We start from the raw sequence: 14,216 nt of genomic DNA, 5'->3' as shown, positions 1-14,216 counted from the left end.
ACTAAGGTACCTCACTATAACCTGTTGAATTTGTGAATTATTCTTTATCATTTCACTAGCACGGTGCACTCCAAGGGCGTTGGGGATGGAAAATAGAAACATCCCGGACAACAGCATAACGGCATCGTCCGTCCATAGTAGTAGCTATCTCCCAAGCACCGCTCGACTTAATGTAGGTAGGTATCGCATCCTTTCTATAAAAAATCAACGATCCTATATAAGTAATGGGCATTTATGTTATGGTAAACTTTTAACGGTGATATTTCCATATTTATGTTGTGCCTAGTTGCCTCATGAATATAATGATAAATGAAGTCATTTGTTTTTCTGCTTATGCTTCCTTGCGTAACTTAGTAGTGCTGTGTCATTAGGGCCCAATTTCATGGCGCTGCTTAACAACAACAAAGACTCTACCAAAACATTTTTGCCAAGACATAATCGCAAACATGAGTTGTTAAGAAAAGTATGGTTTTATATGGCTTCTTTTGGACTATTTGCTTACATTATTGATGCACAGTTCGTTATTACACATACACATGAATGAAGTCATTCTGTAGGCACCGAATGGTGACCATAGAACTCGGTAATTACCAAAGCCATACAATTAATGGGCCAAAGTTGTCGTTCAGTGGATTTGCCGGATAGTTCTTTAGTTCATTGTTTTGTGAGAATTTCAATATGAGGCCCAATTTACACTAGAAGTGCGGCGTCTCGCAGTAAAAGCCATTTGAGAGAAAAATATCGCGGAACTATACAAATTCATGTTGATGACTAATGAAAGGTTTAGGTCAAACGGTATGACAAGGCTCTATATATAAACCACCCAAACGGTGATTGGTCAGAAATGCAGATTTATAACGTGATATTTTGGAAATTACAATGTACTTCTTTTTAAAAAAAGTCCTTCATTTGATCCCAAATAACCCTGTTGTTTACCAATGGAATTAAACCAACATTTCAGATCATGTAAAGAGGGCATGAACAATGATATTGAGTGTTATATCAGTTTTGTGCAAGAGGATAATATTTAAATGCCGTACGAAAAACTACTTACTTTGGGAATGTCGATACAGTGGAGGAAACGGTGGCGGAAGGTGCGTGCAGCGGCCGAAAGCTTCTGAAGGAATGCAGAATCATCCCTAATGTCATTGCACGCCTCCTCGGTCGTTTGTTGTTCCAAACGATTGAGGAGGAGTGCAGTGACATCAAGGGTGATCTTGCATTTCTAGAAGCTTTCTGCCGCAGCACGCCCCTTCCACCACCACCTCCAGTGCTGTATTGACATTGGAGGACGCCAAGTCGAAAGTGGCAGATTGTGAAAATGAGTATTTATTTTTTTCGTATGGCGAATAAAATCTTACCCTCTTTCCCAAAACTGATGAAACTCGCTTCATAAACTTTGTCATATGCCTTGTTTAACATTATTTGTAATTCCATTGGTAAACAACAAAGTAAATATTTAGAATCAAAAGTAGGAATAGAAACTGTTCGTCGGAATAACATTCACCTTTTCAGCCATACCTTTCTAGTGACTGTATTATTGGAGTAAATTTGATAAATCGTAGCTGATTGTACATCTTCTGATTGTAGGCATTATTTTTTAATTTGCGTATTGGAACATTCCCAACGCTAATAATAAAACCATTATATCATCCCACAGGAACCCAAGGATGGGTACCAAGCACTCCAGCAGATCAGTGGATTCAGGTTGACCTGGGTAAACCCACGACGGTTACCGGGCTCACCATGCAAGGACACCTCAGCGTGACCTGTTGTCATGTCAGGGCGTTTTCAGTCCAGCACAGCCTCACAGCTGAGTTAGATGACTGGCAGAGTTTAACCAATGCTGACGGTGGAGCAATCAGAGTGAGTTACAGAGGGCGCTTTCCAAACATTCAGTCATCTTTATTAATCGTTTTCCTTATCGTTGGCCTCAAAATGTTTACAAAGTAGTAACTGTAGTGTCCCGATAATACATGTATATGCATTACATGCAATGTTTACAGTGCTATGCAAATGAGACCTATGCAAATTAGATTGACCTCTAGGGGACATTATGGGATAGCGGCATGGTCGAGAACCGGGAATAAAACGCTCTGGAGACAAATCATTTTGGTATTCAATTCGTACTTTTTTGAGTTCAATCCGGCTTCACAATAACACTACAATTGGCGACGAGGATACTGGACAATTCAGGATAATCGTGAAGAATCTTTTGGACGCATTTGACTGAGATTTTCCGATTTAATTCGTGTGGAAAAGTCATGGAACTCAGCAGCAGTGACGTGAGTCAAGTCAAATGGTTCAACCCGCACGGCGACCCAAGCAATGTGGGAATCGCGTGGCAGCGATGGCTGCGTAGCTTCGAGCTGTATGCAGTCGGACGAGGGGTGAAAAATGCCGAGCAGAAACGAGCGTTGTTGCTACACTGTGCCGGGACAGAAGTGCAGGATATCTTCTTTTCCTTGGAGGAAGAAGAGGGGTCAGACGCCTACGAGAAATCAAAGAAAACCCTGAGCAAACATTTTCAGCCGAAAATCAACGTGCCGTATGAGCGGTATTGCTTCAGGAGCATGGCGCAGGAGGACGGCGAGTCGATAGAGCAGTTCATCGTGCGGCTGCGGCAACGAGCTGTTCGCTGCAATTTCCAGAATGCAGACGAGGAAATTCGTGACCAAGTGATTGAAAAATGCAGATCACACAAGATCCGTGCCAAACTGTTGATCAAAGGACATGATCTAAAGCTGGATGACCTGAGGACAATCGCGGTGACAGTCGAACTAACGGATAAACAAACGAAACAGATGGACGCCGGAGCACACGGGCCACAATGCGGGAGTAACACCCACGGAGCTAGCGCCAACGTGAACGCTGTGCAACATGGAACTCGTACAACGGGAACACGCACACAACAACACGGGAAGTGTTTTCGGTGCGGAAGATCCGGACATTTTGCAAGGGATGGCAGCTGCCCAGCAAAGAAGCAACAGTGCAACAAATGTGGACTTGCCGGACATTTTGCGTCTTGCTGCAAGACTAAAAGAGAAACTGGCAAAAGTCATGACGGCCGACATGGCAGAGTGCAAGGCAAGTCAAGTCATGCAAGTGGACAAGGGAAAACGGGATACGCGAAACCAAGAAAACCAGGACATGGAAAATCAAACGGTTCAGGAAAAGTAAACACGGTGGACAATGAAACTGACTCGGACTCAGACTCTTATGCATTTCATGTAGGAAGTGTTGATGTTAATCGAGTGAATTCTTGTTCCACAGACAAATTGCAAGTGTGTTTGGGTAAGCAGAAATTACCAGTAGATGTTATTGTTGATAGTGGGGCCACAGTGAATCTCATTGATGCAAAGTTGTGGGAAAGTTTGAAGAAACAAAAGATTACATGTAAATCTGAGATAACCACAAAGAAGTTGTATGCATACGGGGCTGACAAACCACTAGATCTGTTGGGTAAATTCAGTACAGTAGTTGCCGTGCAGGCAGAGGGTACTAAAAGTTGTGAAGTTTACGCTGATTTTTATGTACTTAAGGGTGCAGGGCCAGCATTGTTGGGGAGAGAAACAGCAGAACAACTGAACATATTGAGCATTGGAGTCAATTATGTTGATGATGTGCGTACAGAGTACAAACAGTGTTTTGAAGGCATTGGGAAACTGAAAGGTTATCAGTTGAGTTTACACATAAACAAAGATGTGCAACCAGTAGCTCAGAGAATGTATAGAGTACCGTATAGTATGAGACAAAAGGTTAGTGATAAACTAGATGAGCTAGAGTCTCTAGACATTATTGAGAAAGTGCAAAACCCAACATCATGGGTCAGTCCTGTCATTGTGGTGCCAAAGCCAAATGGGGACATTAGGTTGTGTGTAGACATGAGACAAGCAAACAATGCAATCATCAGGGAGCGACATCCAATCCCCACTGTCGATGAAATATTGTATAACATGAATGGGGCAGAAGTGTTTAGTAAGTTGGATTTGAAATATGGCTATCATCAAATTGAATTGGATGATGAGTCACGTGACATCACAACATTTGTGACACACAAAGGGCTGTACAGATACAAACGGTTAATGTTTGGGATCAGTGCTGCACCTGAGAAATATCAGCAGGTGATTGCACAAGTTTTCCATGACTGTGACGGTGTTCAGAATATTTCAGATGACATCGTAGTGTATGGTAGGGACAAGCAAGAACATGACCAGAGACTGAGACGGGTCCTGGAGCACCTGAAGGGGGCAGGACTTACTCTGAATCCAGATAAATGTGAATTTGCAATGGAGAGGATCACATTCATGGGGCATGTCTTGTCACGTCGTGGAATAGAGCCAACAGAGGGACGCATCAAGGCCATGAAGAATGCCAAACAACCGACAAATGCAGCAGAGGTGAAGAGCTTTCTTGGGTTGGTAAACTTCTCTGCGAGGTACATCCCAAACCTGGCTACGCTCACAGAACCGCTACGTAAGCTGGTGAGAAAGAATGAGCAGTTTGTATGGGGTCCAGAACAGCAGCAGAGTTTTGAGAAACTGAAACAGTGTCTAACCGATGCTGACACTCTGGGGTATTTTAGACTGGATGCTACAAAGACGCAGTTGGTGACAGATGCAAGTAATGTGGGACTAGGTGCGGTCTTACTGCAAGAATACGAGGGTCAAACACGAGTTATTAGCTATGCTAGTCGTATGCTGACTGATGTGGAGACGAGGTATTCGACAACAGAAAAGGAGGCATTAGCAGTTGTATGGGCGTGCGAGAAATTCCATGTATATTTGTACGGTATAGAGTTTGAGCTTGTAACAGACCACAAACCACTGGAAGTGTTGTATGGTCCGAAGTCACGACCCAACGCGAGGATAGAGAGATGGCTTTTGAAGTTAATGTCGTACACGTTTAAGATTCAGTATCGACCCGGTAGAGAGAACATCGCTGATGTGTTGTCTAGGCTGGTGGACACAAGCACTGCAGACAAACCTAGCAGATTACAGATGCAGGCAGAAGAATATATTCGTTTTGTTGCCAGGGAAGCAACGCCCCGAGCAATATCGACGAGAGAAGTCGAAGAAGAATCGAAGATTGATGAGGAGCTTGTTGCTGTGCGAAAGTGTCTCAAGGATGACCAGTGGAATAAATCCAGTGTGAACTTTTGTGCAGTGAGAAATGAGCTGAGCTGCATTGGGTACCTAGTTGTTAGGGGAACCAGAATTGTCATTCCAAAGAAGTTGAGAATGAAATGTGTAGAATTGGCTCATCAGGGACATCTGGGAGTAGTTGGTACAAAGCAGACACTCAGAACCAAAGTATGGTGGCCTCAGATGGAAAAAGATGTTGAGAAGTATGTCAGATCATGTCATGGGTGTCAAGTTACTGGAGCGATGCCAAACCCAGAACCACTGAAGCCTACACCGATGCCAACTGCAGCATGGCAAGATTTGGCCATTGATCTGATGGGACCACTGCCGTCGAAGCATTATGTTTTCGTGGTAGTTGACTACTATAGTCGTTTCTATGAGGTGGAAATCATGAAAGATACTTCAAGTGAACGTATCATCGAGGCCTTAGAGAACATGTTCAGTCGTTATGGCCTTCCGAGATCCATCACATCAGATAATGGACCACAGTTTCGGTCTGAGATTTTTGAGAAGTACTTGGAGGGTAATGATATTAGACACAGAGCTGTAACACCCCTCCATCCGGCAGCAAATGGTGAGGTCGAGAGGCAGAACAGATCACTGATGAAACGCATTCGAATTGCTACGGCTGAGTCTCGCGACTGGAAGACAGAAATCCGTACTTACCTGTTTGCGTATAGAACAACGCCTCATGCAACCACAGGGGTTTCGCCAGCAGAACTGATGTTTGGACGAAAACTAAGGACAAAACTTCCACAGTTGGAGGTCGACAGTCGAGGTCTTGACGAAGAAGTACGAGACAGAGATGCTACACAGAAATACAAAAACAAGTTGTACATAGACGACAAGAGAGGAGCAGCGGATAGGGATCTCCAGCCAGGGGATTCAGTTCTGTTGAAACAAGCGCGTCAGGATAAACTGACCACTCCATTTAAGACAACTCCTTATACACTGGTCCAGAAAGAAGGGAATAGTGTAACAGTACAATCCCCAGCAGGTGTAAGATACAAAAGAAACAGCACACATGTTAAGAAGTACAATACACTAGAACATGACAGCAATCCAGAACATGAAAATGTTCCAGAACACACAGGGTCATCATGTGACTCATCCCAAAACACAAAAGGGGAAGAGGGAGAAAATCTGGGCCCTGTTGAAACACAAATTGGCTCTCAAACTGCCAGACCTGTGAGGGAAAATAAGGGACCTCCCAAATGGTTGGATGACTTCATTGTGTATAAGTAAACATGTAGTTTTCAATGTTCAGATGCATCATCAAGTTTTGAAATGTTAAACAAAAAACAAAAAATTAAGTTGTGTTGCAAAAAGCTAAAATCCAGTTGGAAGCATGGATTGTTTACTTAAAGCATGTTACGAAAGTGTTTATTAAAATTTAAACTAAAGTGATTAAAGTAAACTGCAAAATGACATGTTCAATACATTCTAGGATCCTTGGAGCACAAAACTTCCATTTAGAACAAAATAAGTGAATTTTCTCTTAGAATGGTAGTAAATAGGTTGTTTAACTCAAGGCCAATCTGGCGGTCACATTCCATACTAAAATTGCAAGTGATCAGAATTTCTCTGCGTGCTGATTGTATTAATCACTTAGGAAAAGTTACATTGTTGATGTTAAAGGATAATTTTGTCAACTGAGTGTTCTTCAAGAAATACACGTAGTTTGACTTCTGATATTGTCGCACCCCGGATATCTTGAATGTTCACCTTGGCTTATTCAAATCTTTTTGTGTCACATGATTTAACAATGTTTGTTTAAATCTAAAGAAAGGGGGAGATGTAGTGTCCCGATAATACATGTATATGCATTACATGCAATGTTTACAGTGCTATGCAAATGAGACCTATGCAAATTAGATTGACCTCTAGGGGACATTATGGGATAGCGGCATGGTCGAGAACCGGGAATAAAACGCTCTGGAGACAAATCATTTTGGTATTCAATTCGTACTTTTTTGAGTTCAATCCGGCTTCACAATAACACTACAGTAACTTTGAACTGTATAAATTGGAACGGATGCAGCGTTTTAAGTCACTCTCATTTGGAAAATGGAGATTTGCTTTATATTGAAAAATGAAATTTTCGCTCTCTCTCTCTGGTTACTTTAAAATCTCTCAACCTATTTAGGTCATTCCATTTCATCAGTGACAAGGCGAACGAAATGTTCTGAAAAGAATGTCTTTGGAGCGTCTTATGATTGCGGGATTTGTGACAAAACTTCCAACCCTTTGTCTTTAGTTTGAAAAGAGTCATTATTTTCATCCTTTGATTTGTTCTCTCATGCCAATGCATGACAGAAATGACGAGTGAAAAGACGAAAGCGCTTATATGGATGAAAATAGAATAATCTGCACGTGAGGCGAATACTCAGAAACTACTACAAATTAAGATACTAAATTAATAATGACTGTGAAACAGATATCCATCGCTGGAATCTGAAGCAGAATTTCTACGTAAACACAATACGGTCCAACGATTTTGGGGATCGACATAAAGGCATATTCCTATTAGGATGTGTCTTTTTTAATGGAACTGGTAATGTTGCCAAAAAAACCTGTATTAGGGCGTGTTTTTAATCTCCTATTTAGTGTTGCACCCGTATAGATGGCTAAATGCAATGATGTCAAGTGCGTATAGTCTCTAGTTTATTTTATTGCAATGAGTTTATCATGAGTTGATGTATACTATCTGTATAAATACCTAATATGATGTTAGGCAACATTCTCGCATCTTCTGGGATTCTATTGGTTGTTATACGCCGTTTTATCGTTAAAAATGTGGTATTCCGGGGGTTTTTAACAGCTTTTCAAATAAGACATAGCCAGATTGCCTGATTGTTTTTATTCATTATTGTTATTTTCATTTTCCGTTATTTCATAATGGGGCTTCAGACTGCTGAAAATGAAAAGACATTCCCTTCAATAAAGTACACATTGAAACTAACAGTAGCCAACCAAAGGTTTTAACTCTCAATTTGTTTTCCACGCGGTATCCGCTGATAAGGAAGACATGTTTTGTAGTTGCATAAAGAACTGTACGGGCAGGTATCGGAATGTTGCAAATAAAAACTGAATTGTTATCATTACCACTCTAATCCTGCTTTTGCTTCATTTTAGTTCAACTTAACCAGTGGTCGGCCAACGAATGTCACTTTTCCTGTGGTACCCACAGCAAGGTTTATTCGCATACTACCCCTGGCCTGGACTAATCAATACTACAGAGTGAGGTTCGAGGTATTCGGGTGCCAAGTGCAAGGTAGTTAACAAAAGCTCTTCATCCGTAGGAAAACTGACATAAGGCATTGGCATAACAACATTTCCGTTCAGACATGATATGTTACAGCCTATACAGAGGACATTTGTCAAAATTAATTGAGCGTTGCGAAATAAATACTTGTTCCATCTGCAGAATGTGCTAAATCACTAAACTTTTCGGATCATAACAAACAAAACGAAATGTCGATGAAGGAATTTGGTATTTTAGTCACGTACACACCCACGTTAAAATTCAAATAAAATGATGAGTGAAACTGATAGTTCCACCAGATTTAATTTTTCAAAATTGCAGGCGTTCTGATAGATTCAAAATGAATTCTTTAAAGTCCCAGATGGTAATGTAAGGTTGGTGAATGGCACTGACGCTTGGAGTGGCCGTGTGGAAATCTACCAGCACGATACAGCATCCTGGGGAGCGGTGTGCGGTAAAGACTGGGGGATAAACGACGCCAACACGGTGTGCCGTCAGCTGGACCTCGGTGCAGCAATCCAGGCCAACACAGCCTCAGAATACGGGAGAGGTGACCTGCCGATCATGATGAGCCGAGTCGCTTGTGAGGGGACGGAGAGCCGACTGGCCGACTGCCCGTTTGTCAGCACCAAGTACCAGCAGTGTGAAAGCTCAAACGTTGCCGGAGTAGTTTGCAAATCCAAACTAAGTAGGTAGCAGTGTTTGTCCGCCTGATTGTGAAATTGTTCCTTCCTCTTTTCAAAATCTACTTTTTTTGTTCATCTATACAAGTGTTCTTTTGTATCCTTTTATCCATATTTATATTTTGTTGTCAAATCCTTTTTTTATAGTCCGAGTATCAGATATTCACGTGTGCATAGAAACTGTCGCACGTCTGATATCTCATAACAGGCAAATTTTATAAGACCCTGCCCGCCATCCAATTGGAGTTCACTTTAGAAACTGTGACGTCGTTTCCATCAGAAAGTAGAATTATGCTGGTTATTGCCCAAATTGGATGCCATGTTTGTATAATACAACAACGGGTTACAGAAGATACGATATAGAAGACGTCCGCTGAATGGTCAGGATCTCGAGGTCAAGACGCAATCTTGTTTTGCATAATTAGTCGCCAAATCTGCTGGCATATCATATTCCATAGACTACAATTTTAACTGGATTCCGATTTTTTCCTTTCCTGATCCGTGTAGTACTTGTGTTGTCATTGTGGGAATAATCCCGTTTTTTCTCCGCTTTTATCATTTTGACGCCCCAAACTTTTTACCCTCTCTCCTCCAGCTATGACATTCACCATTCAAGCATTCCCTTAACGTAATTCGTAGCACTTTTCTGATCTAGATGTGAAAGCCCCATTAAAAAGAAACTTTCTTTTTCATCTTCAATTTCGCCCTCTTCCAGACGCAAAAATATCTTCTTCAGTCAAGCTTTTGATTTCATTCAAAAAAGAATCATTCAAATCACTCATATACTTTTATACTTACATAATGTTGTACACAAACACATTTATAAACGTTCGTCTACGGCATCATATTTTAGCATTTTTAAAGGTAAAATGGTGATTATTTTTCAGGCCACATACGAATGCCGTGCGCGTACCGCTTCTAATGGTCCCCTCATGATACACTTCGCTGTGCAAGTATATATAGATAGGGGCGCCGACAGACGAAACACGACTGTCTCTAGTGACTGGTCCTCAAGTCTAACTTTTCCCCAAAACCTTACTCTGGCCCATTGCGAGGATGACCCACAACCAGTGACCCCATAGTGCTGCAGCGAGCGACATTAAGTCAGGCCCGGATTACCCAGTAGGCACAGTAGGCACTGTACCTAAGGCCAACGAAAATGTTGGGGGCTTACGAAAAATTGGGGGCCTACAATAATACCGCAGTGTGCCATAAAACACATATAGGCCTACCCACACCACACCCACGCGCAGAGGGTCTCTCTCTGAGTTTTCAATTTCACCAACTGACGCTGTATTACATGCAGGCCCTACGTATACAATTAATCGTTCTAAAGCAGGTGCTAACTGCGAACTAAGAGCGTCGATCGGTGAGAGCGGGGGGACATGTTGTTCCCCCAATTATTTTCTTCCCTGATTAAATAATTGTAGTCTACAGGGTGAGTACAAAAAAAACCGAAACTCAAATGTCGGAATCATTGTTTTAGTGAAGTTCTGCATGTAACACATTCAAAATTCAGAATATGAAAGACCAATTCATAAGCTTTCTTTTAGTACAAGAATCATTCAGATCGCTTATGTAGTTTTTAAGTTACGGAATTACAAACACAACCACCGTTTTAAAGTTCTGTCCATGGATCACAAAAAAATGTGTGATTTGGTTTCGTTTTGCTGAATGAACACTTACCTTCTTGTGATTGGTCGACAGAACTTCAAAACGGTGGTTGTGCTTAAAATTCCGTAACTTCAAAAGTACATAAGTGATTTGAATGATTTTTGTGCTAAAAGAAAGCTTTTGGATTGGGACTTCATATCCTAGATTTTGAAAGTGCTACATGCAGAAATTCACTAAAAACAATAGTCCCGACATTTGGGTTTCGCTTTTTTTTGACTCGCCCTGTATTTGATTCTGTAGCTCAGAATAGCCGATTCAATGGCTCCCAACTCATTAATGATGTATAAATGATGATATTTTGCTAAAACCTTGCAAGTAGTCAGAAATTACGTCACATTGAGAACCTCTAGAATCATTTTAACCCCACGCTGTTTAAGCTTCGCACGCTAATTAGCTCTCATCAGGATACATCATCATGTCGCCCGCAGGCGGGATCCCCTGCGGCGTTTCCAATCCTCTCTATCCTTTATACAAGCAGCCAACTCTGTTGTGGTCTCAGTCCCGGCATCTCTCCTCAGAACCCCGACATAGCTCGTCATCTGTCTTCCCCTCCGCTTCACCCCATGAGTCGGTTCCCACAGCACCAGACGGCTTGCTGGTAGCTCAGGGTGTCTGCAGCAGTGCCCTGCCATGCCCATCCGCCTGTATGCGATCTTCTGTGAGATCCTAGGTAGCATGCCGTAAAGGGTGTTATTAGACACGTGGTTTCTCCAGTCGATGTTGAGCACCGTCCCCAACATTCTGGTGTAACAACCGTCGAGGGACTTCTGAAGGGTCGTTGTTAAGGTCCAGCACTCACATCCATATAGCATGATGGACTCCACCGTGGCCTGGAAGAAACTGATCTTGACATCCCTTGACATGTTAGAGCTCCATATGGTTTTCATCCCATGTAGAGCCTTCCAGGCAAGGGCTTTCCAATGCGGATGTCGTGCTCAGAGGAGTCGATCCATGATCCTAGATACTTGAAGTCGCTGACTTCCTTGAGAGGGCGGCCCTCTAGGGTAGTAAGGGATGCATGTCTGGGACGTTGTAAGTGACCACCTTTGTCTTTCTGGCATTGAGTGAGAGACCCACCCGGCTACATTCCATCTCCACACGTGTCAGAAGCTCCTGTGCCTGAGAAGTGTAGTTAGAGAGGAGGCTGATGTCATCCGCAAAGTCGAGGTCAGTCAGGGCGACTGCGGGATAGCGGCTCGATCTCCTTGGTATCAGTGTGAATCCAAGATCTACCTCGTGTCCGCTTATAGCTCGTCTGAGGGCAAAGTCAAGAATAACGATGAATATGAATGGGGCGAGGGTATCGCCCTGCATGACTCCTGCCAAGATGTTGAACTCGTCTGTGTTTCCATCGGGAGTGACCACTTTGGCTCGGGTTCCTGAGTACATTGACTGGATGGCTCGAAGCAGATTCGTTGGAACTCCGTATGCCTTAAGAATTTTCACCATCTTCCCTCTGTGGATGGAATCAAACGCTTTTGTGAAGTCAATGAATGTCAGGGTTGCTGTCAGGTTATTGATCTTCACCTCCTCGATTATTCGCCTCAGAGCCAGGATCTGCGCTGTTGTTGATCTCCTCTCTCTGAACCCGTTCTGGTTATCTTTCAGGTGAGGGTCGATCGCACTGCGTAGCCGATTTAGTATCATTCGGTTGAACATCTTTGCAATGATACATGTGAGGCTAATGCCACGGTAGTTGTCGGTTTTACTAAGATCACCAGATTTTGGCACGGGTATGATGTTCGACAGCGACCATTGACTGGGGACGTCGTTGTTAATCAGGGCAAGGTTGCAGATTTCCAGAATGATGATGTCAATCTCACAATACTTGAAGACTTCTGGAGGTATGCCATCTGGACCTGCACTCTTCCCTTGTTGCAGTGTCGACTTGGCCTTGGCCAGTTCAGCGGCAGTGAATGGACCATCGTTGATGTCTAGGTCAGTGAGGACGTCTGGGATGTCCTCATCAGCATCTTCAATATCTGGTGCTCTACCTAGCAGGCTGCTGAAGTGGGTGAGCCACGTATCAACTCTCTCCTCTGCACTGGCACCCACCACCTGACCCTCCTTCGCCTTCTTGCGCCCTGTCATCTCATTGATAACCTTCCAGGATTCATTGTACCTGCGCTCACCATGAGCTGTCTCAATGCGCCTGACTTTCTTTGTCAACTCCTCGCTCCTGAGCCTGTCATATGTGCTAAACAGCAGCTCCTTTGCCTTTTTCACCAGGTCACGGTTCTCCAAAGTCTGGTTTTGACTAAACTCCCGGTGGGCCGATTCCACTTTCCCTCTTGCTATCATTACATCAGGTTGCTTCGATCGAGCACTGATCTTGACTCGCTCTATCTCTGGAACACACCCCTTCATTGCCTCAGTATTTGCTCTTACAAAACGTTCGTACCGAACACTTGGGTTCTCTGTTTCCTCCAGAATCTGAAAGCGGTTATGGACCTCTACGGTGTACTTCTCTTGTAGGTCTGGTCTTGCCGCGAACAACCTCCAGTCGTATCTGAGTCTGTGCTTTGGTTTCGGTACTCTCAGACTCAGTCTCACCTTCATGGAGACAACTCTGTGGTCAGAGCCCACAGAAGCGAACGTGCTGAAGGGCTCAGCGTTCAAGATGCTGTTCCTCCACTTCCTCCGCACTAGCATGTAGTCGAGTTGCCTCGTAATCCCGGTGCCACGGTCTCTGAATGTCCACCTCTTCCCGCGCTTTTTCCGGAATTGGGTGTTGGCAGCAAAGAGCTGGTGCTCACTCATAAACTCGGACATATGCATGCCGTTTCTATTGGTGCTGTCATGATACGTGTACAATGCATCTTCAGGCCCAAGTCTAGCATTGAAATCACCCAAGATGGCCAGGAAGTTATGAGCTGGCACACCCCTGACAGCTGCTGTGAGCTGCTCGTAGAACAACTCCACGTCCTCTACTTGTGACACATTGGTTGGGGAATAAACAACGAGGACGGTTGTGACTGGATTGCTGTCGAACTCGGCAATCAGGATCCTCTCAGAATGATTGTGAACTTCCCGAAGAGCCCTTCTAGCTCGAGGACTAAGCATCAGTCCCACCCCTCCAATAGCTGCCTGTGCCGCATTCCTCCATGCCGACGACGTGACGAGGTAGCTGCCCTCCACTCTCTCAAACACAAGCTGGTCCGAGTGAACTCTCCTGTGTTCCTGCACACCCAAAATCTCCACACCACACTTCACTGCACAATGGGCCATCTCCCTGGCCCTCGCATCCTCCCTCACTGTGCTTGCGTTGAAGGTTGCCATAATGAACGGCCTCCTGCATCGCAGAATCGCGTTGGACTTTGTGCTGTTGTCAGACGACCTCCTCCCCGGGGGGTTTGGGGGGCCACCGTCATACTGCCAGGCCAAGACCTGTCCAGCGCCTCTGTCCGCAGCATCGCTCCTGTCCACTCCCGGGACTGGAAGTATAGGATT

The 14,216-nt window shown here is 43.8% G+C and overlaps 1 protein-coding gene across 1 annotated transcript in view; it reads left to right on the top strand.

Annotated features, from left to right (window-relative positions):
- Positions 1 to 14,216, top strand: part of LOC119726531 (neuronal cell adhesion molecule-like) — a 90,870-nt gene that overhangs the window by 66,757 nt on the left and 9,897 nt on the right. The window contains exons 20-23 of the mRNA XM_038198260.1: positions 60 to 176; positions 1,661 to 1,866; positions 8,280 to 8,418; positions 8,765 to 9,097. Of these exons, the coding sequence (XP_038054188.1) occupies positions 60 to 176; positions 1,661 to 1,866; positions 8,280 to 8,418; positions 8,765 to 9,097 (795 nt within the window). The remainder of the gene's footprint in view (positions 1 to 59; positions 177 to 1,660; positions 1,867 to 8,279; positions 8,419 to 8,764; positions 9,098 to 14,216) is intronic.

Source organism: Patiria miniata, unplaced genomic scaffold (genome assembly GCF_015706575.1).
Source record: "Patiria miniata isolate m_02_andy unplaced genomic scaffold, ASM1570657v1 HiC_scaffold_2, whole genome shotgun sequence".
In the NCBI taxonomy this organism is placed as follows: domain Eukaryota; kingdom Metazoa; phylum Echinodermata; class Asteroidea; order Valvatida; family Asterinidae; genus Patiria; species Patiria miniata.
The sequence above is the reverse complement of the archived record's forward strand: the minus strand, read 5'-3'. Positions and strand labels throughout refer to the sequence as shown.